Source organism: Saccoglossus kowalevskii, chromosome 3 (assembly GCF_978046115.1).
Source record: "Saccoglossus kowalevskii chromosome 3, keSacKowa6.1, whole genome shotgun sequence".
Taxonomy (NCBI): domain Eukaryota; kingdom Metazoa; phylum Hemichordata; class Enteropneusta; family Harrimaniidae; genus Saccoglossus; species Saccoglossus kowalevskii.
Genome location: NC_140643.1, coordinates 41,550,470 through 41,575,265, shown reverse-complemented (window position 1 = coordinate 41,575,265; position 24,796 = coordinate 41,550,470). Strand labels below are relative to the sequence as shown.

General features: G+C 34.4%; 1 protein-coding gene across 1 annotated transcript in view; it reads left to right on the top strand.

Moving 5' to 3' along the window:
• LOC100368987 (dystroglycan 1-like) overlaps positions 1–20,196 on the top strand; it is a 42,845-nt gene extending 22,649 nt beyond the window's left edge. The window contains exons 2-3 of the mRNA XM_085497224.1: positions 3,192–3,634; positions 14,480–20,196. Coding sequence (XP_085353350.1) covers positions 3,251–3,634; positions 14,480–16,927 — 2,832 coding nt within the window. The 5' untranslated portion in view covers positions 3,192–3,250 and the 3' untranslated portion in view covers positions 16,928–20,196. The remainder of the gene's footprint in view (positions 1–3,191; positions 3,635–14,479) is intronic.
• Positions 20,197–24,796: the final 4,600 nt, after the last annotated feature.

Genomic DNA, 24,796 nt, shown 5'->3' with positions numbered 1-24,796 from the left:
CAGGAAATTCAGCTGTTGTTGATTTATTTTACCTGTCCTATCATGTTTTCACATTTCTTATCACTTACATAAATGATGTAGGTATTATATAAACCATTTTCTGTCGGATCATTTCTAATGCTTGTCTGAATTTGCGTGAAATGTTCAACTGTCATATTTGAAATTTTTTTTTTTATCCAGTTGATTGTTTACTTTAATTTCACTTACCCGGTACTAACATATTTATTGGATAGTGTTCAGAACAAGTTTGTTCACAAAGATTCTCTTTTGTTCTAAATTACTGCATCCAAGTTTATCCTAGCATATTTTCTGCAGCATGTTCATGTCTACAAATATTGCACATTAACTCAGATTTCAATTTCAAATTATTAAATGACCTTTTGAATTTGACACTACTACGACCCCAGAATGAGAATTCTACATGCTGTTTCTATGGGGGAAGTTTTGGCGACATAGTTGCCAAAATCTTTGCAGGGAATTTTGAAAAACCAAAAAGCAACTTGTCCTCTAAAACTTATGAGAGGCAGTTTCATGCATTTCAGCATGGAATTTTAAATGTGTTCTTTGTGATATTTTGCTTTCCATCTAGCTTTAAAGACCAACATTAGTGATGCAGTAGAATGCCAATTTAACATACGGTATATACTTCATCTGTCAGTGATTTTTGTCTGAAAGTAGCGTAATATTTATTCAATGAAATGGGGAAAATTAATCCACTTCAACAAATTACCCTCCAGCTCAATACAAATAAGTATATTTATTTTTTTATTTCAAATCGTATGTCTCTATTAGAATGTTATTATGTTGAAAGCTTTTAGAGTCTGTGTATAAATGAACTCATGAGTTGTACTGTAATTATCTCACATCAGCTATATTCCATTTATTCGATATTTACATTTGAAGTGGGTTATTGCCGTTATTCAGAGTTTTAGAGTATCCATCATATCATAGCATGTCATTAACAAAATGTGATGTGGACTGTTCCTCCTTTCTCTCCTTTTTTATTTGAGTTTTTGTGGCCAATTCACAATAGTAATTATGAAGTATATTTTCTTCTGTTGTTGGAATTCTTTTCTAAGCATTTTTAAGATAAATGTGTAACCCCTACCACTCTATCAAATTGGTAGAAAAACGTACCACCACAGTAAATGATGAATATGTATTAAAATGCATAACTATGTTTAAAGTTGGCAATTCTTTCTGAATGAAGGTTGCAATACCAGTGAGAATAGTCAGCACTATATAGCTCATCCATTATGCTTACTATTTGCCTGGGACCTCCTTCCCACATAAGACCACAGAGACAGCAACAATCAAGCATGTACACCCAGCATGTGATTTCACCTGCTAGGCCTAAACATTGAAATTGCTGGGATGTGAGGCTAATAACAAATGACTAAGCATCTCATTCTACCTAGTCATACATACATGTAGAACTAATTAGACTGACTGGCAGTTGGAGACTATATAATCTCTCAGACTGCCTGAATGTAGACAGGTAGGAAGTATTTATAGTTATTGACATTTGCATTTCTAACCAGCATTTACAGTACCCATAATACCGTTCAGAATATACATACTGTGAAAGTGTCTGTCTCCCAAGTTTACTCATAGATTATCTTCCTTGCATTCATACATGTTACATTGATGTTAGTGCACATCAGCCCACATCATTACTTGTGTTCAGAACACTGTAATCCCATATGTAAGATCACACACAATTTGTTCAATCAATATCAGCATTACATCAAGCTTGTAACTGTTTCAGATTTAGAATGATGAAAGTGATTTCATTCAGACACATTTTCTAGGCAGCACTCTTTACTATAAATTTTCTGTATTTGCTCTATTAGAAGTATAGCGGCTTGCATAAATTACTAAGATGTTCCCATGTACAAAATATGTCATATTTTAATTATTCAGTATACAACAAATGTTATGTTGTATGCAATTTTTTTGGAGATGCACTACTACAGTAAAATCTGTATTAGAAGTCGCGGCTTCTGTTAAAATGGTGGAATGCAACAGAGGGGATGTGGCTTCTATTAGAGCATCTACACACATATGAGGAATGGTGAATTTTTGGTTCTCAATTGGTCAAAAATAATGGGTGTGACTTCTCTTAGGGATGCGGCTTCTAATACAGATTTTACGGTAATAGAGCAAATATGGGAAGGGTAATGTGTCTGAGTATGACTTGTACTGCATTTGCGGTCTATTAGCTGTTGAATACATGAGCAAATACAGTACCATAGTACAGGTACTTCTTCTGTAAGAGAGATTCGCAGTTCAATATTCAGTGTATCAATGCTGCCAAGATGTTTAAAAGTAATTTGATTAAATGCCTTAAGGATGCTGTGTTCTATTTAATGCCTTCAGTGTGATATTTTAATTGGTTTTCTATCTGTGTTTGTGTTTTATACCGTGGGCCTTAAACCACATGTGTTGATAACACATAATGTAATGGTGCTAGAAATGGAATTCTTTCATGATTATCTGTATCTTCCATCTTAAACTATAAATGACCTCTTTTTTTTTTGCATCTAAAAAATATGAAGTCTTTCTGTATATGATGTAAACTGTCAGCAAAATATAAAACCTGTAATGTCAAGACACATGAAGAAATATAAATTTGTTTTAAAATTATAAATTTGTATTTATTAATATCTACATGTACCGTAATAAAATTTTAATAAATAAATTGTTTTTAATCAGTGATATTCATTTGCTTGATATGGTTCTTGCATGGGAAGATGAATTCAGTTGTTTATTTAGGTTAATGTTTTTTCTAGTTGTTTTCTAGTATTCAGATCCTACTAGTATAAATTCAGGGATTGCGTTAACCCCATATTTTGCTTCCCGGACTCCAATTATTGAAGAAGGATCCATTTTTTCAGGCATACTGGGGTCCAATCTCTGATAAAGTTATCCAGGATCAAATTTAAATTTAATACTAAAAATTTTGTAAGTGAGACTCATCTTGCCGAGACACTAGCGCAAATCCCTGAGTATATGGTCCCTAATGTATTGTTTGGTTATATAATATGAACTGATGCCATGGTAAGCTTTGGTACAAGCACATTAGCATCTTGATGATGTTCCATCATTTACGTGATTTAAAGACATTGTGAAAATTGTTTTATTCTTAGGCTATGATATGCTTGTTTATGGTATTTTCTTTTTATACACAGATTGTAGACACTGAGTATGTTTGAAGACTGATGACCAATTATCATGTCGGTGATGAAAGATGGCAGATGATTCAACACAACATACAAATAGTATAAGGAATAATTTATTTTCATATGCAGAATGGATTAATGCTAGAAGTCTTCTAAGTCAGAGAACCATGCCTTGTAAACACCATAGAATATCTGTGCCTCATTCTTATAAAGGAGCTCTTTTACTTGTGTTGGTGGTGTCACTTTTACTGCCAACTGCCAATGCTGAATCGCTGACTAATTTAGGTGCTAAGGTTGTCAGAGTAGTGCCTGGAGGCGCTTTAGATTCTGGAGTAACATGGAGGGATGTGTCAATGTTATGGGGTGTAGCAGATACTAAAGCTACTGTTGGTAAAGTCTTCAAGTATGCCATTCCAAGCGATGCCTTCAATGGTGATGTTATTAACTACCAGGTAAGTTCTACTGATGTTTTGTCATTTAGGATACTTGCAGATAATTATACTTATGTTTTTGTTGGTGGAGCATTAAAAAAAGTAATTAGCATGGTGGATGTTGTGTCAAGCAAGCATCGCTCTCCCAAATCAAGACCCAGAAGAGCTGATTTATCACTTCCCCAATCTATACCACTTTAAAGAGATTTTACCATCGTTGAGTGTTCAAAGACCAATGCATTGCATTAGTGAGAAAATTTGCTAGTCAGATGGCAATGTTGCTTTTATGCTTTCAATACTGCGGCCGTGGTGCTGATGGGTTTTGTGTGTGCTTGTACGTGTTAACACGATAAACCAGTAAGTCAAAAACAAGTAATTATATAACCAGAGAGTGGACTTTGCAATAAAAACTATATCCTATTTCTCTTTAATAGAACAGCCAGCCAGCTACTAGGGCAAGCAAAAAACAGTGAAATTATTATGTCTATGTCTTCTTGAAATGTGTTACCTTTAAGTGTTACTCATCTTGACTATAAAACATCACACCAAAATGTGTTTAGAATATTTCATTGGACTTGTGTGCGCTGTATGTATTTGGAAAACATTTTGTAGAAATTTCAGAATAGAGTAGAAATAAAGACTGGGAATATATTATTTCATATCTGTGTAACAACGGTTCACGAACACAAATATGACATACTGTTTGTTTTAAACAATTTTCAAAAGGCTGTGATGGTTTACACCTCAAAATAATAGTATCTTCCATGACTTCTACACTCTGTTGATAGGAAAAAAACACGTTAGTGGTGCTTCAATTTTAAAAGCAGGTGAATACTGACTAGCAAATTTGCTTGCTGACACGCTGCATTGGAATTTGAGCACTACGTGCCTGCCATGGTAGTAATAGCATATACCGGCAGCTTCCCTTGTCACTTGTATTACCATGTTCAGGACAGTTATTTTAAGCTACAAGGCAATTTTCAAAAGGCAAGACCTGTCTTATTGGGACCTAAGTTCTGTCTGATCCAGTTTTTTTGGTTAGAGTTTTATTCTATATTATAATTTCCTATATATACAGTATCACATATTAGAATCACTTCATAATCAGTCAATAAATACTGGTATGTTATTTCATTTTTGAGTGGGTTTTGTCAGAATCGAAATATACACATATTGTTTCCCATAAATGGATTTTAGATTATCCACAACTTGACAAGCCATAGCTGACCTTATAACTGAGACTGAATTCATACATTAAGAGTGTAGTGTCAACATTACCTTTAACATTTCAGCTGTAGAAAAGATACTAATTGGGTTTTGCTCACTGACATGGTATATCCTGATGAGCAGGATTTGTCATCATATTGAAATCAGGATATTCTATCACCATGGTGACTGGGTTTTAAAACAAATAATGCAAATCATTGAAGCTGAAAAATAGAAGAGTAAGCTCTTATTAAGCCTTTTAAGCTCTTAAGCCTTTTAAGCTGGATTTATGTATTCGCAATTTATTTTCCCATCCAATGAAGTAGGTGCATTTCCACTACATTTTGTATTAAATGTAAACCCAATTGGACATTTTGTCATTAGATTCTGCTGAATCTTTCTGGTATGTGGATGAATAATTTTGGTGAAGGAAATGAACAGATATTGAGCAGGACAAGAAATTTGATTTGTTCACTAGAAAACATTGGTTTTTGAAAACATTGAGAAAATAGATTTGAATACTATATTTGCTCTATTTTAGCTCCGCTGTTGACGAAGTCGAGCGGAGCTTATAGTATTACTGATTGTCCGCCGGCGTCCGTAGTCGTCACCGTCGGCAACTTTACATTTTGACTTCTTCTTAACAACAACAAACTGTATAGCTGTGAAACTTTCTAGGAAGGTACCTTGGGTGGTTCTCTCAGATTTGTTCATTTCGTGTGGATATGTTCAATTGTCTTATTTATAGCAAATATTTTTGTAATTTTTGGTCAAAAATGCTATTTTCGACTTCTTCTTGAAAACCGCTAGCCCAAATGCTTTGATACTTGGTATGTAGGTACCTTGGGTGGACCTCTCTCAAATTTGTTCATTTCGTGATGATATCTTTAATTCTCTAACATGAATATTTTAGTCGTTTTTGGTAAAAAGTGATATTTTCGACTTCTTGTTAAAAACCACAAGTCTGATTGCTTTGATATTACATATATAGGTACTACATGTGGACCTCTCTCAGATTTGTTCATTTCAAGATGATTTTGTTCTTCAATTATCTAATTTTAATGAATATTTTTGATAAAAACAGCAAGTCTGATTGCTTTAATACTATACATATTGTTCATTTTCTGATGATGTCTTCAGTTCATTAAATGAAATGTGCATTAATAACAGCGGAGCTATCTCAGCCGACAGACTGCTAGTTTAGTATTGTATAGCATATTATGACCATGGTGCATATCATTTACAGTAGCGACTAACTGATATTTGACAGTAAATGTTTAAACGTCACCGGTTACAGAACAGAATAGTACATATCAAAAAATGTAACATTATTTCTAGCAATTTCTGTCTTGAAATTCAGTGCCCTTTAGATTCTTACATGCCATCAAGGTAGTAAGCTTAGGTGAATTCTGTTGTATTCAATCATCTGTTATACTTACTTGGTAATGCACTTCATCATTTAAGGAAATATTGTAAAAATAAATACCATTGTACAATCAAAGTCTTCTACACCCCATTTTTGGTATACTTATTTTAGGATTTAGTATTTTTTTTACATTACTGCTTCCTGCTAACAAAGTTACATTGCTGATTTCCCTGGGTGTGAATGTAGAGTTGCTCAATGATATTAGGGAATGCCGACAAACAGACTGGAAGCTGATTTCTCTGAGTCGGTCTTGTGAGATTCTAATCTGCTTAGGAGTGATCACTTGAAATGCCATGGATTTAATTTCAGTTCTGAGATTACAAATAACATATGTGCTCAGATAAAAGCGCCTTAAAAATATGACTTTAAGTGACCACAGACTCACATTTATGTAAGCACACATGCACTACTAATAGAAAAAATATGTGTATTTCATTATTAGAAATACATGTAGTACCAGTTGTTGAAAATTACTGTAGAATATCTGGCGTTTTGTGGTTATAAGGGTGTGGATATGGTGATGAATTGATTATTTCACTGTGATGAACAGTGTCCTTAATCAATCAAGTGAAAAACTGTTCTTGTTCACTGATTAGATTATGTCCCTTCATTATAATTCAGTTAGAAATTCTGTCTGGCTTTTCAATTTTTTATCAGATAATTATGTTATGATTATTACAATCTGTTGCCAAAATTATCTAGTCTATAAGAACAATTTAGTGTACAAAAAACCTGTAATTGGTTTCAATATTTCTGGGCATTTATTTGTGGTATAAAACAATTTGTTTAAAATAAAATAAAATAAAATAATTTTGTTTGCTACAATATGTTAAATAGAGAAAGATATTTACTGATTCATCACACATATGTCTTAAGTTAGAGAATTTCTTAAAACTGATCATTGAATTTAAACTCAATGTGAAATTGAAAAGATGTACCACTATGCATGTTATTAGAGTCAGAGATATCGAAAGAATTGCATTTTTAGGAATAATCTATTCAATTTAAATTATGTATTCCCAGAAGATGCCAGCATTTAATTATAAGTCCCTGTAGAATATAACGTAATAATTAAATTTCAATTTGTTATACATCCAGTCCTCAATGGAGGCTTACATTGGCAGTGTTATTCACACTTATCGTGAGAAAATTGTTCAAATACTCGCTACTGGTATATTTTATTTCAAATGTCTTCCAATTTTTGAAAATCGAGCAGCACAAATTTGCATTAAATTCATATGAATAAAAAACAAATCTATATCTTTGGAATTTTGTTGCAAACAATATTTTTAAAAAATGCATCCTGAGTAGCCACATCATGGTCTAGTGAACTGTGTTTCTGTATCTACCGGTATATCTCCTTGTACGTGACTTGACTGATTTTGATCATTGAATTTTTGCAATTTTATTATTTATGGGCATTGATGTATAACTCCTCCTACTTTTGTGTTCTAATCTAATCTGACAGACTAGTGGTTATTTTTTTTTATTTGATAATTGTATTCACACTACAAGACCTCAGGACCACTTGAGACCCACTAAAGTGCCAAAAAAACCATTCTCATTTATCTGTTAATTTACCTGAACCTGGCAGACCAACATGAGTTTCTGATGCCATTTGCTGTTATAGTATTTATTATAAATCATTGTGCCAAGCATATTTATTTGTTCAGTGTTAACATTTAACTATTTACATTACAAATGTCATCCTCTTTCCAGATACTGAGAAGTACTCACTGCATCAAACCATATCTTTTCATTAAGAGTTGGCTACATGTATGTTTGTGAGCATAATATTAATAAATAACAGTTTCCATTGGTTGACCAATAAAATGCTAGTAATAAAATACAATGCATATACTATTAAAGTAAAATGTTAGTTATATAAGACCATATGTGCCATATCTTTTAAGTTCACCACTGAGGGCATGATCTTTGCATGCCTCGAGCTTTCACATACACCAATCTCAGCAGTTTCATTCAGCTATCTATGGGGATAAAGATAGTGTTGTATTTTTCGTTCTAATCCAACTTGATTCCAACATGTGACACGTCCCGACTAAATGCAAGTATAATCTTGTTATTCTGTTGTATTATACAAAAGTATCAACATGTTCATCTTCTAGTTCAACATAGCCCATTTATGTTATGTATTCATATTGGCTACATAGGCAATGCAGTACATGTATGATCCAATGACACGTGGTCATTTTGTCACAAAGTAGGACTGTGCCCAAAGTGTTTATCCAAGACATACTATGACTATCAGCCTTTTTCTCTTCTCTTTCTTCAGCAATATTACACACACAACTGTATGACAGTCAAACTTAAGGATCAAGAAATATTGTTATGTCCATATGACTGTTTTTAAAAACTGAAATTTGTACAGATAGTACCTGTAGTCAATTACCCACTGAAATGATACTTTTTGATGTGGCTAAGAACCATAATCTCTCCTGTACACTGTAGCTAGCATGCTCATTAGAATTTTTGAATTCATCTCAAAATGATAGTGTTTAAAATACACAAATGTATGTTAGGTAAAATTTAAAAAAAATATGTTTGAAGAACTGCTTATCAGCATTGGGAATCTTAGATGTAAATAGTTGATATGGAGGAAGAAAGGAAGGAAGGGTTTGTTGTGTAGTTTATAGGGTGTAACAGGAAAGGAAATGATGTACATCCAACATGGAGTGCCTACTCCTCTAATTAAAGACCTCCCACAGTTTAATACTTGATAAATATATATACTATAGATAAGATGAAATCTATTCCTATGAGAGTACAATGAATGTCTTTACAGCTGTTATCTGGCAGTCAAACCCCATTAATTGTAAATCCTCAGTTTGCCTGGGGCTCTACATCAACAATAAATTTTAGTGATCCATGCTCATGTACATCAGCAAGAAGTTATTTATTTGCTTTTTTTTTGCTACCACCTATAAATAAAAACAGGTGCATGTTTCTGTCCTTCAATTATCAGAATTGTAAATACATGTATAGGTATTAATTATTTCTCTTAAAAATAATCACCCTGATACTCTTACTACCGTCCTTCCTTTTTCAGTGCTACAAATTTACAGTTCTTTAACTGCTCAACCATATACATTTACTACCATATTCATATTTCCTATTTCCTATGATGATTCAGATATAAGGATTGAATATCTGTATTATTCCAACTACAGTATTGAGCTCCAGAATCATTATCTCTCCACACACATTGCTTGCATATACACATACATAATACTCAACCTGTACTCATAACACAACAGATAATGCAGAAAAATAAATTTATTTATCATTAATGAAAAACATCAAAATTAACATAAATGATCAATTGTCTAAATTTAATGGTTAACATTTTTAGCTCCGCTGTCGACTTTGTCGAGCGGAGCTAAAAATGAGTGATTGTCCGTCGTCGTCCGTGTCAATGTTTTACTTTTTCGACTTCTTCTTGAAAACTACAAGCCTGAATGCTTTGATACTTGGTGTATATGTACCTTGGGTAGACCTCTCTTAGGTTTGTTCATTTCATGTTGATATCTTCAATTCTCTAATTTTGGTGAATATTTTTGTAATTTTTGGTAAAAAGTGATATTTTCGACTTCTTGTTAAAAACCGCAAGTCCAATTGCTTTGATACTACATATATAGGTACTACATGTGGACCTCTCTCAGATTTGTTCATTTCGTGATGATATCTTCAATTCTCTAATTTTGGTGAATATTTTTGTCATTTTTGGTAGAAAGTAATATTTTCGACTTCTTGTTAAAAACTGTAAGTCCGATTGCTTTGATACTATACATATTGTTCATTTTCTGATGATATCTTCTGTTCTTAATTGAAATGTGCATTGCTAACAGCGGAGCTATCTCAGCCAAGAGGCTGCTTGTTATGCTATCTACTGTACTTACATTATATTAAACAGAAGTGAAGTTTCAGAAATATTTTAACACATTATGGGAAACTTAAATTTAACTTTAATGATTTATGGCCAGTATAATTGTATGACCTATGTAACCTGTGAATCTCATTTATCTCATTTACCATGGTAACAATCATTGCTAGGTGCAGAAATTCTAGGCCATTGATATATATTCCTTGATAATAGTTACCATGACAGCATACTATGACCTAAGTCAGGGAGTCTTACATAATTTACACTTTAATCGATGATTATGTTTCCTTTATGATCAAATAAATTCTACTGTGAACTGTTGAAACTTGTCTGCCACTGATAGATGAATGTAAAATAAAAATACACGTTTTGTAATAAGTCATATACATGTAGCTGTATAGGTTTACAATCCCATGCATTTTGTAGGAATTCTGGCTCTCGACAATCATGATCACATGAATTTAAACTCCTTTTTTGTTTGTTGATAATATTTTTCAATTGAAGAGAATATGTAAAATTTAGGATAGTAATTAGTAGAAAACTATTAATGATAAACAGTGAAAAACATTTCAGTTCAGGGTAAAGTAATTAGTAGAAAACTATTAATGATAAACAGTGAAAAACATTTCAGTTCAGGGTAAAGTAATTAGTAGAAAACTATTAATGATAAACAGTGAAAAACATTTCAGTTCAGGGTAAAGTAATTAGTAGGTGATTTCTTTTCAAAAATTGCTGAGCCAACTTCTTCTTAAAAACTACCAAACTGATTTCTTCTTTTGTTAGTTCTGGTAAAAAATGCTATTTTCGATTTCTGAAAGAGTGTAGTAATTTGCATATGACAAGATGTGTATTTGACTGATGGGTGCAAAGCTCACAATGGGAGGCATTGCAGTTTAGTTCATCTGTGCAGGTATCTGGATTTATGGGTGTCTGTATGTGTTTGTCTGTTTTACCAATATCTCAACAACCAATCATTAGATTTTAATGATGCTTTGTGATAATGCACAGACCTGATACTATACCTGATAGCATATTTTTGGCAAAAACCATTGAGCAACAGACCAATTGGCCTATTTTTAGCTCCGCTGTCAACTTTGTCGAGCGGAGCTTATCATATGAGTGATTGTTCGTCGTCGTCCGTGTCAATGTTTTACTTATTCGACTTCTTCTTGAAAACTACAAGCCTGAATGCTTTGATACTTGGTGTATATGTACCTTGGGTAGACCTCTCTCAGATTTGTTCATTTCATGGTCATATCTTCAATTCTCTAATTTTGGTGAATATTTTTGTCATTTTTGGTAAAAAGTGATATTTTCAACTTCTTGTTAAAAACCTCAAGTCCAATTGCTTTAATATTACATATATAGGTACTACATGTGGATCTCTCTCAGATTTGTTCATTTTGTAATGATATCTTTAATTCTCTAATTTTGGTGAATATTTTTGTAATTTTTGGTAAAAAGTGATATTTTCTTCTTGTTAAAAACCACAATCATTTATGGTGAAAAATGATATTTTTGAATTCTTGTTTAAAACGGCAAGTCCCATTGCATTGATACTATGCATATTGTTCATTTTCTAATATATCTTCTGTTCTTTAATTGAAATGTGCATTACTAACAGCAGAGCTATCTCAGCTGAGAGGCTGCTTGTTTAAATATTCTTATGCAGTGATATTAGATAACCCCCCCCCCCCCCCCCGATGGAGAACTTTAAATGTCAATCCCTGATAAATATGCACAGAGATTAAAATATTCAAATTTACTCTGATGATAACATTCTTCATTAAGATCAAAGTAGTTATCTTTGTGTTCCCCATAAACGAACTATGTTATATTTTTCTGTAAATTGAAAGAGGAAGTTGACACTGCTACTACTGGTACCTCTTAGACATTCTCAGTACATAATTGATCACACTACTGTAGATTGCAATAAATCATTTACAGTTGTAATTTACAATCTCTGATATAATAGTATCCAACTTTCATTTATTAAGTTCAGACCAGCTACTTTTTAAAACTAATGAGCTGTATTTCACTTCTCATGTTTGACCTTTTCAGTTTATAGGTCACTGACCTAGATACATGTATCTTATTTATACTGGAAGGAAAACAATTTGAAGAATTCATCAGTAAGAAATATTGTGAATGTCAAGATATTATTTTTCATTTTTGCACAGCTTGTTATAATAAAAAGGGAAATATCACATTAGGTTTTAACATTTTCTCAATTTGTGTTTTCTTACACAAAGTACTTTTTAGTTCACTCACCAGGTTTTTAAATTCATTGGTTTGTGAAGGAAATAATCTTTGATATGTTTAAATTACATATTCACTGGGTTTTAACATGGACCCTAGATAATTAAGCGTATTTAGCTGTGAAATTAAAACACAGCAAACAATTAAGCCGTAAACAGTAATTATTGCCTTCAATCTGAATAAATCTAAATAAATACATTCTAATCTAAAATTTCACTTTTCATAATTCAACTTTATTATGGACATGAACTACCATACTGTTGGATAAAATCCTAAAAAGTATCAATATTTTGGTAGAAAAAGATCCTGACCATAAAGTGTTAATTACTTTCTGGTATGAAAAAGTTCAACCAAGCCTGTATTTGGGACGAACAAATGTATGAATGTATTTCTAACATAATTTGACATTTTAACTAATGCTGATAAATATGCAATTTGTAACTAGCTTAACAGATAGACAATCCACACAATAGTGACGTACTTTGTAATTCCATGTTAAGGTAGGAGTTAGGTTTTCATTAAATATGCATTGTTCAATTATCAGGGGGATTTTAACTTGGAATGCATTCAATTTCTGAATGCTGGCAATCATTGGAAAAGAAAATTAAAGTGATGAAAATTAATAAAAAAAAACCTTCATCAGAACTGCATGAGAGACCCAAGATGACACTGATGTTATTGCAGGCTGGGTATTGACCAGATCAGCTGGTCAATCACTTCCAATTACACTGAACTGATACTTTACACTATAGCATTCCAAACATACCAAAGATGGAGAAATATCTGCCCTTGTTACTGTATATCATGAGTTGTATCTTTGTTCTCTTAAATTATGACTTGAGGTCTGGACAAGGAATTTTATCAACACACTGAAAACACAGAAAATAATACATAAAATGTATTTGTTACAAGACTTTGGTAACAAGTGATTTTTTTTTCAGTGTTTAATGTTTTCAAAATAAAAACAAACCAAAAATATTAATTTTCTTGGCATGATGTAATGCTGGTTATTCAACTGTGCACAGTAGTACTGTACATTACTTTACACTGCCGTCGGCTAGATTTGGTTTATAGAAATTTATTAAATATGTTCACAACGAATAAGGCCCAGAAAAAAAGTTTTGTGTAAACTGGTTTTCCAGCATCTAAGTGTACATGTTATTTTAATTTAAATTTTTTTTATGGCAATTGATTAGTTATTTTTCCACTCACACATTTTTAAAAAACTCTTGTCATGACCAGAAGCCATTAATATTGTCATTCTGGGCCAACTGTGATTACCTATGTTACCAGTTACTCAGTGTTTAAAGACTTAGTTAAATGAGTTCATATTAGAAACTAGCAGATTAATCAGGAATACACTTTATTAATACTGTAGAATACATGTATATGTTTCCAGAAATCAGCGAAAATAAAATCCAACTAAAATATGTAATTTACATAAATTGCAGGTAAATAAAGTAGTCCACAGTAAAAGGAAGACTTTCCTTCAGGTTATAGATCAATTGCAGTCTTTTATGGATAGATGACATTCTGTGGAATACTTTATTTTCGCTGGAATTAATTTTCGCTGAAAAGGCTTTTTGGACGTTTTGTATGGAATATATTTTCACTGATCTTCGATGAGTTTATATAGAAATATAGAAAAAAATGTATATTCGCTGGATTTTATTTTCACGGAATCATCCTTTCAGCGAAAATAAATTCCAAGCGAAAATAAAGTATTCTACAGTAACCTGTGTATTTTGTGGATCTCAATTTATTGAGCTCTTTGTGAAATCCCAGTGGGTGAATTTGTCTTTAATTGGTTTCACATGTCTGAGAATAACTACAATTGCAACTAAAAATTTGATTGTGTATGTATAGGTGTTGTTGGTAAAGTTACATGTAGTGAGTCAGTCACAGAGGTTACAGTGGATTTTTTTCATGACCTCAGTTAACTCTTAACATGATTTAACCTGTACAGCTCAGTGAGTCATTCCTACTCCACACAATGTTATACACAGTAATAATTTTTACATGTGACTACTATATTTTGTAATTCTATGTTTCTTTTTCTTATTGGTATTTGCAGGTGAATGAAGCGGGCAGTAGCGACATTCCTTCTTGGATGTATTTTAATGATGCTAGTAATACAATAGAAGGTATCCCAACTCATGAAGATGTACATCAATATTATATATCAGTTACTGCCTATGGTCACTCTCATAACAACACTTACACATCAAAGGCTGTTGATGTATTTTCCATTGACGTTGTTAATGGTCCATCGATAGAATCATCTTCAGCTGCAACCCCATTAAATGAATACAGCAAAAATGGTAAAGTGAAGTGTACTGATGGAGAGCCTGAAGCATTGGCGACAATTATTCTTGATGCTAATTGGTCTAAAATGACTCCCAAACACCGTGTTCATTCGGTTGAAAGGATGGCAGAATATTCAGGATTTGATAAAAATTTGTTCAAGTTGTTACCAGCGGGAAAAGATGGGTTGTTCAATTCAAATGCTCTTGTTGCTGGGCCAGGAAATATCAAACATCAAAATTATCCAGGAATTTTACTCTCATGGCCTGTGGGTTGTGGGTATGATGTGAACAAACTCCCTGTAGTCATGGTGATAGAAAGTACTGCTAAAGATGGAGGACTTGCAAAAAACATTGGACACGATGTAATTGGTTGGCATATTTCTCATCCACAGCAAAAAATAAGTAAGAGAATGAAAAGACAGATTGCAGCAATGGCAACTATTGTACCAACTCTTCTACCAACACAGATATCACCAACATCAACAACTGATGTAAGAGGAATGGAATCTACAGCTATTCCATCTGGTAGAGTAGTTCCAAGTGAAACATCACCAGTGATGTCTGAGGTAATACGTACTAAGATATCACCAACCAAGAGTATAATGCCTACTGTGAAACCAACAGATACCAAAGTCAGAACACCATCAGCATCTCCAACTAAGAAAATGACGTCTAAAACAAAAACACCAGGTTTGATGACTGCTATGCCGACACCTACACCTGCGCCACCATTACCGACCAAAGCAGTCACAGAAGGACCAAGTAGGACATATTCTGCACCGTCAGTGACTGAGACAGAAGGTTTAAGTACAGTACCTGTAATGTCTGTCAAGCCTAGCCCATCAATGTCAAAAACAGCTGTTCCGAGCCGTGTGTATGTCACACCAACTGATGAATCCACGCAAGTTATAATCACCCCAACACCCACACCTCCACATGTGACTAAAAAACCGGTTGTACCCATCAAACCATTATATCCATCCAAGGAACCGCCACGTACAGCACTTCCTGGTCCTACACAGAAACCAAATCAAAAACCCCAGTTGATGAATCACATTGATAGGGTATATGCATATGAAGGTGAAATGCTGGTCTATAGAGTTCCTGAAGATACATTCTATGATGAAGAAGACGGAAGTACAAGAAACTTGAAATTAATGTTACTATCCATTGATGGTGGAATACTGCATAAAATGTCATGGATCCAATTTGACAGCTCCTCACAAACTATTTATGGTTTGCCAATGGCTGAACAAGCTGGGAAGCATGAATATGTCATGACAGCTATAGATAGTTTTGGTGATATCGCCAGGGATGCATTTGAAGTGGTAGTTGTTGCAAGTGTGAACAAGCCAAACCATGAATTTAGCATCACATTATCAAACGATTATGAAGAATTTGAAAATGATGTGCATAAAAAGTTGGATTTGATTGATAGAATCGCGAAGCTTTATGGAGACGATTCTGCTGATACGATTTCCATTTCATATTTCAAAAAAGGTTCAACTATTTTTGGCTGGAGTAACAACACCTTACCACAAGAGCCATGCCCTGAAACAAAGATAGGTGAACTCACTAAGTTAATACGTGATACTAGCAATGGAATTGAAGGTGAACCCAGTCAAGCTTTGAAAGATGCATTGGCACCGGAATATGAAGTTGTGAATATTGGATTCAAACCTCTTGGTTCCTGTACTGATGGATACTCTGAGGGGACAACAGCTGATCCAAGTGGTCCTGATGCTGCTGAATCAGCAAAGTCCACTTCGGAAGATGATATTTGGTTGATTACAATTGTACCTGCTGTTATTTTCGCGGTAGTAGTACTTATAGGTGGACTGATAGCATTCTGTTTGTATCGTAGATGCCGCAAAGGGAAACTCTCTGATGAAGATAAACATACTTTCATCAGTAAAGGCATACCAATCATATTTGCTAATGAACTTGATGAAAATGACAAACCTCCTTCTTCAAAGACTCCCTTGATTATGAAGGACGAAAAACCCCCGCTACCACCGGAATATCCCGGTAAATCATCTCCTACGACGCAGCCTTTGCTTTCACATGCACCATCTTCAAAGGGGGATGATATTGATGAGGAGGAGGATCCTCCGTACGAACCGCCACCGCCCTTTTCTTCATCACCAGACAGCCGCCAATCAACTCCAAGATACACACCAGCATATAGGTCTCCTCCACCATACGTCCCTCCCTAATGAAGACCATACCATATGCGGCTGCTTTCAAATCCAAAACTTGCAAAAACAACATATGCTGGAATACTTGTGCCAATCGTTGTCTGATTTCATCTAAAATTAAATAAGTGTTGATAACCTAACCCTGCTATGATGGGAGAAATCCATTGAAACTCACTAAACATTATTAAGGTCATTGTATATCAAACCATTTCTATACTATACAGTCAGCACCACCTACATCATCATCTTATTGTAATAACATTACTTTAATGCCCAACCAGTCAGTCATATATCAACCAACTTAATCAGTATGTGGACCAAAATTATATAAAACTGGAGTTGTATACTGTATTTTGTATACTGCATATTCCCAGATGGCTATTTTCCATAATTACCACAGTAATTTATTTATAATAAATTTCTTTAGCTGTTTGTAGTTTAAATATGTTAAATTTGTTTGACCAGTGTGTTCAGATCATTGTGTCCATTTATATACCTCAAACTGGGTCAGTGGAAATATGTTTTATTATTATATTGTGAGTTGTATTTACTCTAAGTAATGAATAAATTCATCCCCAAATCTACCTCTGGTATGCAAGGTCAGAGACAAGTAGGCACCTCCTCCTCAATTCGTTCAGGTTTATATTTGTTTCCATTTGTTCGCACATTACCACTCTGTACTACAAATATATTTTTACAGTTTCACACCAATCCATATTTATTTGATCGATTCATGTAATCTTGTTTTGATTGCCATCTGGGTGAAAATGGTTTGAACTGAAAAACAATATACTGATCTAAAATAGATTATTATTGAGATAATCAGTAAACTATGAGTTAATACTTGTTATATCGTGACTATAAACAAATGATTGGTTCATAGTTATTATATTGAAATGCAATAGTGAAAATATTAAAAAAAAAGTGTTATGATGAACAGACTTTAAGGTAACCTGGATGTACCTGTAAGCAGCTTTGAAGATGCCTTCCAAAGTGATTTTTATAAGTGCCATATTTTATATTCATTATTAATGTTACCTGTAATATAGCTAAATAATGTCTTGAGAATGCAGAACAGTAATCCAAACAATAATTTGATTTCATTTTAACAATTGTTAATACAAATTATTTTTGTTATCATCATCTCTATTTTCTGAGCAAACGTTGACGATTATGTTTTTAGCTCCGCTGTCGACTTTGTCGAGCGGAGCTTATCATATGAGTGATTGTCTGTCGTCGTCGTCCGTGTCAATGTTTTACTTTTTTGACTTCTTCTTGAAAACTACAAGCCTGAATGCTTTGATACTTGGTGTATATGTACCTTGGGTAGACCTCTCTTAGGTTTGTTCATTTCATGTTGATATCTTCAATTCTCTAATTTTGGTGAATATTTTTGTAATTTTTGGTAAAAAGTGATATTTTCGACTTCTTGTTAAAAACCGCAAGTGCAATTGCTTTGATATTACATATATAGGTACTAAATGTGGACCTCTCTCAGATTTGTTCATTTTGTAATGATATCTTTAATTCTCTAATTTTGGTGAATATTTTTATCATTTTTGGTAAAAAATGATATTTTCAACTTCTTGTTAAAAACCGCAAGTCCAATTGCTTTGATACTACATATATAGGTACTACATGTGAACCTCTCTCAGATTTGTTCATTTCGTGATGATATCTTCAATTCTCTAATTTTGGTGAATATTTTTGTAATTTTTGGTAAAAAGTGATATTTTCGACTTCTTGTTAAAAACCAATAGTTCAATTGCTTTGATATTACATATTTAGATACTACATGTAGACCTTTCTCAGATTTGTTCGTTTCGTGATGATATCTTGGATTCTATAATTTTGGTGAATATTTTTGTCATTTTTGGTAAAAAATTATATTTTCGACTTCTTGTAAAAAACCAATAGTCTGATTGCTTTGATATTACATATATAGGTACTACATGTGGACCTCTCTCAGATTTGTTCATTTTGTGATGATATCTTCGATTCTATAATTTTGGTGAATATTTTTGTCATTTTTGGTAAAAAGTGATATTTTCGACTTCTTGTTAAAAACTGAAAGTCTGATTGCTTTGATACTATACATATTGTTCATTTTCTAATGATTTCTTCAGTTCTTTAATTGAAATGTGCATTGCTAACAGCGGAGCTATCTCAGCCGATAGGCTGCTTGTCTTGTCATCCAGTTGCAACTATTAAAAGCCATGCAATAGTACAGTTGGTTAAATCAGTGAAATTCCATTAATGGAGATAACAAGGAATGCAAAGTGGTGGTTGGGTATCCATACTGATGTCTTAGTGAGAATCTAAATTTATTTAACCTGAAGTACCCCATCTTTTACGTGAAATTGAGATTTGTCTTTCTGAACTGCATGCTCAAGGATAAAAAAAATTGTTTCTGTAATTTAACCTGTATTACAATCATGTGGTTTGAAAATACACAACATTTGTATAACTACACATTATTTTTATTTTATCAAGTTTTTTTAAAAATATATCTATATATCATATATAAAAATACCGTATATCATGATACAAATATACTTTTATGTTATTAGTAGAAAATGTTTAATCTACTTCTTAACATTTAGTCTTGATAGTATAACTTGTAATTTAATTGTAGTCGTCATTGATATTTGTGTCATTGAAACAAAATCAAAATTTTAATGGTGGATCCAAAAATGTACTGCCACTTTTTTCATCTTCATCACTCGTGCAGATAATCTGTTGGATTTTACTTTCAGATATACCCCTGGATGGTGACAGTGCCTAGAAAAGTGTTGACACACACCAAAGGTAATTCATTCCTACTCTGTTTGGAAATTGAATTATCATGAAATTTATCTATGTTATTGTCTCAAACAAAATAATAAGTGTCATACTATTTTCCACAGTTATTCTAACCCAATATTTATTATACATTTTTATATCAATTCTGTAAATTCATTGATTATTACCATGGAAACCCATGTTTTGAACGGTTTAGTGAATTGGACTGACAAATGTCAGAACTTCAGCTTTGAAACGCATTTCTGGACTTTTTGGTGCTATTATAAAAATTAGTTTTAACTGTAGCAAAGTTTGTTGCAATTAAATGAATGCTGTGAAATGTTTACATGTAAAGCCAGTAATTTTTTTCATTAGCTGTATTCTGAAATAATCTTAAAACTGTTATTAATTTGTGTAAATTGTCTAATTAGCCTCTGACCCCAGTGTATATTGTTATGTCTTATTTCTGTAGCTTGTTGATAATAAATAAATCATTTTGAATAAAATATACATTGTTCAGCTGTACAAGTATTATAAAATTAATACATCATGGACATACCAGGTTTCAGCTTTCTGTTGAATTACTGAAAGAATAGATATTCTGTCAGAATCGTATAAATAGCAATTCGAATGTAATTGGTTCACCGTTGGACCATGGAGCACTCGGGCTCCGCCATAAGTTGAAAGAAGGGACAGGATGGGCAGTAACCATGTTTGGTAAGTATGTACATGTTGTATTATAAACTACCGGTACTACTCAGTTGTAAAATTATTGCAACAATAGACTTGAATCAATGTGATAGAATATCTTCATACAAGAAATGTACTAGCCAAGTAAATAAGCAATACCGGGTAGGTCAATTTTAATTCAAGTTTAACCTCTACTGATTGCAAGCAGTGGTAATCCCCAAATCGTAATTATCTCTTTTTTTTATTGGTCATAAGACTGCTGAACCTACCTAATGTGGACTATACTTTTTCCTGGGGAACCCAGTGAATAAGAAACAGTAGACTAACTATAATGTACAAGGCCAGACTTTTATTAGCTCCGCTGTCGACTTTGTCGAGCGGAGCTTATCATATGAGTGATTGTCCGTCGTCCGTGTCAATGTTTTACATTTTCGACTTCTTCTTGAAAACTACAAGTCTGAATGCTTTGACACTTGGTTTATATGTACCTTGGGTAGACCTCTCTCAGATTTGTTCATTTCATGATCATATCTTCAATTCTCTAATTTTGGTGAATATTTTTGTCATTTTTGGTAAAAAGTGATATTTTCGACTTCTTGTTAAAAACCGCAAGTCCAATTGCTTTGATACTACATACCGTATATAGATACTACATGTGGACCTCTCTCAGATTTGTTCATTTCGTGATAATATCTTCAATTCTTTAATTTTGGTGAATATTTTTGTCATTTTTGGTAAAAAGTGATATTTTTGACTTGTAAAAAACCAATAGTCCGATTGCTTTGATATTACATATATAGGTACTACATGTGGACCTCTCTCAGATTTGTTCATTTTGTGATGATATCTTCAATTCTCTAAGTTTGGTGAATATTTTTGTAATTTTTGGTAAAAAGTGATATTTTTGACTTCTTGTTAAAAACCAAAAGTTCAATTGCTTTGATATTACATATATAGGTACTACATGTGGACCACTCTCAAATTTGTTCATTTCATAATGATATCTTTAATTTTCTAATTTTGGTGAATATTTGTGTCATTTTTGGTAAAAAGTGATATTTTCGACTTCTTGTTAAAAACCACAATCATTTATGGTGAAAAATTATATTTTTGAATTCTTGTTGAAAACAGCAAGTCCCATTGCATTGATACTATGCATATTGTTCATTTTCTAATGATATCTTCTGTTCTTTAATTGAAATGTGCATTGCTAACAGCGGAGCTATCTCAGCCGAGAGGCTGCTTGTTATCCCTTTAAATAAAATGTTATTTCAGCGTAATTTCTTGCGCCCACCGACTTGTAAGTGCAAAAAATTGCTAACAAAATGTTATTTTTATCTTCATTTTTTTTCCACCCGCCACATAACAAATCCAAGTTTCATTTTCGTGGGAATATCGTGATCAAAGTACTGAAGTCTCTCTAAGACATCCTCAGTATAGCTCGACCAAATTTTCCCAAATAAGTCTTCCTCAAGAAGAAGCTTGCAATACAAAGTGATGCAAGTCTTGGAGAGTATAGCGACAATATGATACAGCCACAACCTTTACAATTAACTCGCTGATACATTATTGAGATGACCATCCTTATAGGCAGGTCAACAGATGACTTTGGTCTGTGCCTAACGATAAGGTTAAAATATTACATGCACTGTGTCTTGCCTGTCTGGTATGAAAAGCGATCGTTGAGGGAGCTGCTAGATAAGCACAGTTTAGTAGTTTCCCCAGAGTTAAGTCTGCAGCAGCAAGACTAAAGGTGTGGAACAAAAAGACTTATGATCCTTGCTGAATAAATGTTAACTGCTATAACTCATTTCTGGAACAAGGAAGGTTGCTCCAATATTCAAAATTTAATAGTAAGTACATGTAGTAGGAGTATCATCAGAGTATCATTTCGTGGAAAAGACTAAGCTGCCAGCAACAGGTTTCAGTTATTTCTTGTTATGAAACTACCCAAGTTACCCATTTTTGAAACAAACAAGAAAATAAACACATGCAACACTGGAATGTCTTAAGCAAGTTACTGTTCTATCTTGAGAGGCAGAACAAGGTATCTCATTGTGATTAATGTAGGGTGAAGTTCTAGTAGTTGCTGGTTCTGCTAGGCAAACATGGTTTTCTTATGTGCACCTGTAAATAGTTTTCTATTTTGTTTTACCAAATACAAGATTGGCTAAATAAAACATACCGAATGTCAAATATTGCCTAGCCACATTAGGAGACTAACACAGAGGAAGTTCTATACCCAGTGTCCTGAATTTTGTGAGCTTTTGTGAACACAGTTGCCTGGTCATAATTTCATAATTTGGTTAATGTGATTGCCCCCAGGTCGAGGCAACTACTCCAAAAGTTCTCCAGATCTTGTCTGTTTTAATTCGACTCTATTTTTGTTTTGGCGGGGTGAATTTTTTCGTTTTTTCATAAACTCATTTCTTGTCTTTTCTTGGATTGCATCATGCCTAAGTCATTAAAAAAGACTAAGAACATGCCGACTATACATACATATGTGTTGTCACTCTTGCCTTGGTTGTGAACGGGAGTTTGTGATCTGTAGGATTCTCAATTGTCGGTGAACTTTGAGGCAGTGTTGAAAGCTGAGGGCAAGCGATCGCGTAAAGCTGGTAAGCATCGCTCTAAAATAGGGAAGTCCCCAACCACAGTCAACTATGTGTCTGATTCAATGAGTGAAAAATCTCTCTCTCCCCTTGTTAGCCGAGATTAGGCTTGCCTCCTATCGCAAACTGAGGGAGACCGATAGTTGCCACGATCTGTCTCCCTGCTCAATGTGGAGGGGTCGACAATTGAAGTAAGACTTTTTATTTTTTTTTTGTATTTTAATATATTTTTATTGGGTACTCGTAAAAATTTACATATCTGTGAATAAAAGTTATGCTTACATTCCTGTATAACTCAAAGTTTTTCAAAGTGACATTTCTCAAAGCTTCAGAGGAAGAATAGTTTATTGCTCAAACTCAGAACCTTTATGCTTGCTTTTGGTTCACATGGACGGATTTTTTCCCTAAGATCACTATATTCACTAGATTGCTACTTGTCTATCTCATTCAGTTCTAGTTCATACCATTTGCCCCATTATTCCATATATGGTATTAATGGGGACCACTATTTTAAGTGCTGTATCATTTTATTGTTATGGTTTTCTATCCAATTTTCACACTGGTAGACTTTTTTCATGTACGTTAGAATACCCTTGAAGTTGGGTTTTATGTCATTCATTTTACAGTGGTAAATATGTTTCCTAACTAACAGGCTAATAAAATTTATTGTCAGCGTTGAGGTAAGACCTTTGCAGCTGCCCATCTCTGAGGTGGCAGAGGCATTGGTCGCTGCCTCGGAAGCGCCGACGACGAGACTTTCTCCCTTTGAGGAGTTAGTTCCCCTGTGCGGTAGTACTGAGGTGGGCACGCCCGCTCCAATGCACTTGCTGGGGGAACAGAGCTGCCAACCACCACTGGTACCGATGCTGCGATACAGCATGTTCCTGCTGGGATGCTGACATCAATGGTGAGTACCGAGGTGGGATCGGTACAGCCCTCAGTGGCTGAGCTGGTCCAATCCACCAAGACTTCATCAGTGCTTACGCAACCCGGGTTGGTGGCGCAAGCACAGGGACAGACCTCGTTGTCTTCCTCTACCAATGTTAGTCAGGGTGAAAGGGGCTCCTCCCATGGTGATGAGGCTGCTTGGAAGGCCTTGCTGGTTAGCTTGGCCTCCAAAGTGGGGTATGACACAGGAGGACCAGGGGGTGAGAGTCAGGTGGCAGGCCATGCTGAAAAGGAGAACGATCCTGTTTTTGGATTGGTTCTGTCCTATGCCTTCCGTTGGCGGAGTCCTGGTTTGGGATACTCGTTTGGTGCCAAAGTCTCCTCCATGGGTTCCCCGCCCCGCCCTGCCCTGGTCCCGGTACCTCGCCCTGGTCCTGTTACCCATGCCTTTGTTAAGATGGGTTGCACGGATCGAGAAGGCCACGTTGCATGGTCATTTTACTGGCACTAGAGCCTGCATCGGGCGCTACAGGCAGAACTTAGGCCCATCAGCTCGCCCTTTTAAGTTCTGGTCGCCTGAGTGGTCAGCAACGAACCACGATCCACAGGCAGATGGCCCAGTTTCGGGCTGCACAGAGAGTCGCTCTGTACCACACCCTGCAAGTCCATATTGCCCTCTTGGCAGGAGCGGTTTCAGTTGAGCGGAAGGCAGTACTAAGTCATTGTGCCTATCCTACTCCAGTGGGGGACGAGTTTGACCACCTGCGGAGAAGGCCTTGGGTGCGTGACCTGCACTGGTTGCTGGCTAGCTGATGCGGTGGACGATTTGGTAGTTGCTGAGGTTCAATATATTCAACAGTAGTTCAAATCAAAGTTGCAGGGAGGCTCAGGCAATAAGTCCCCTGCTAAGGACCAG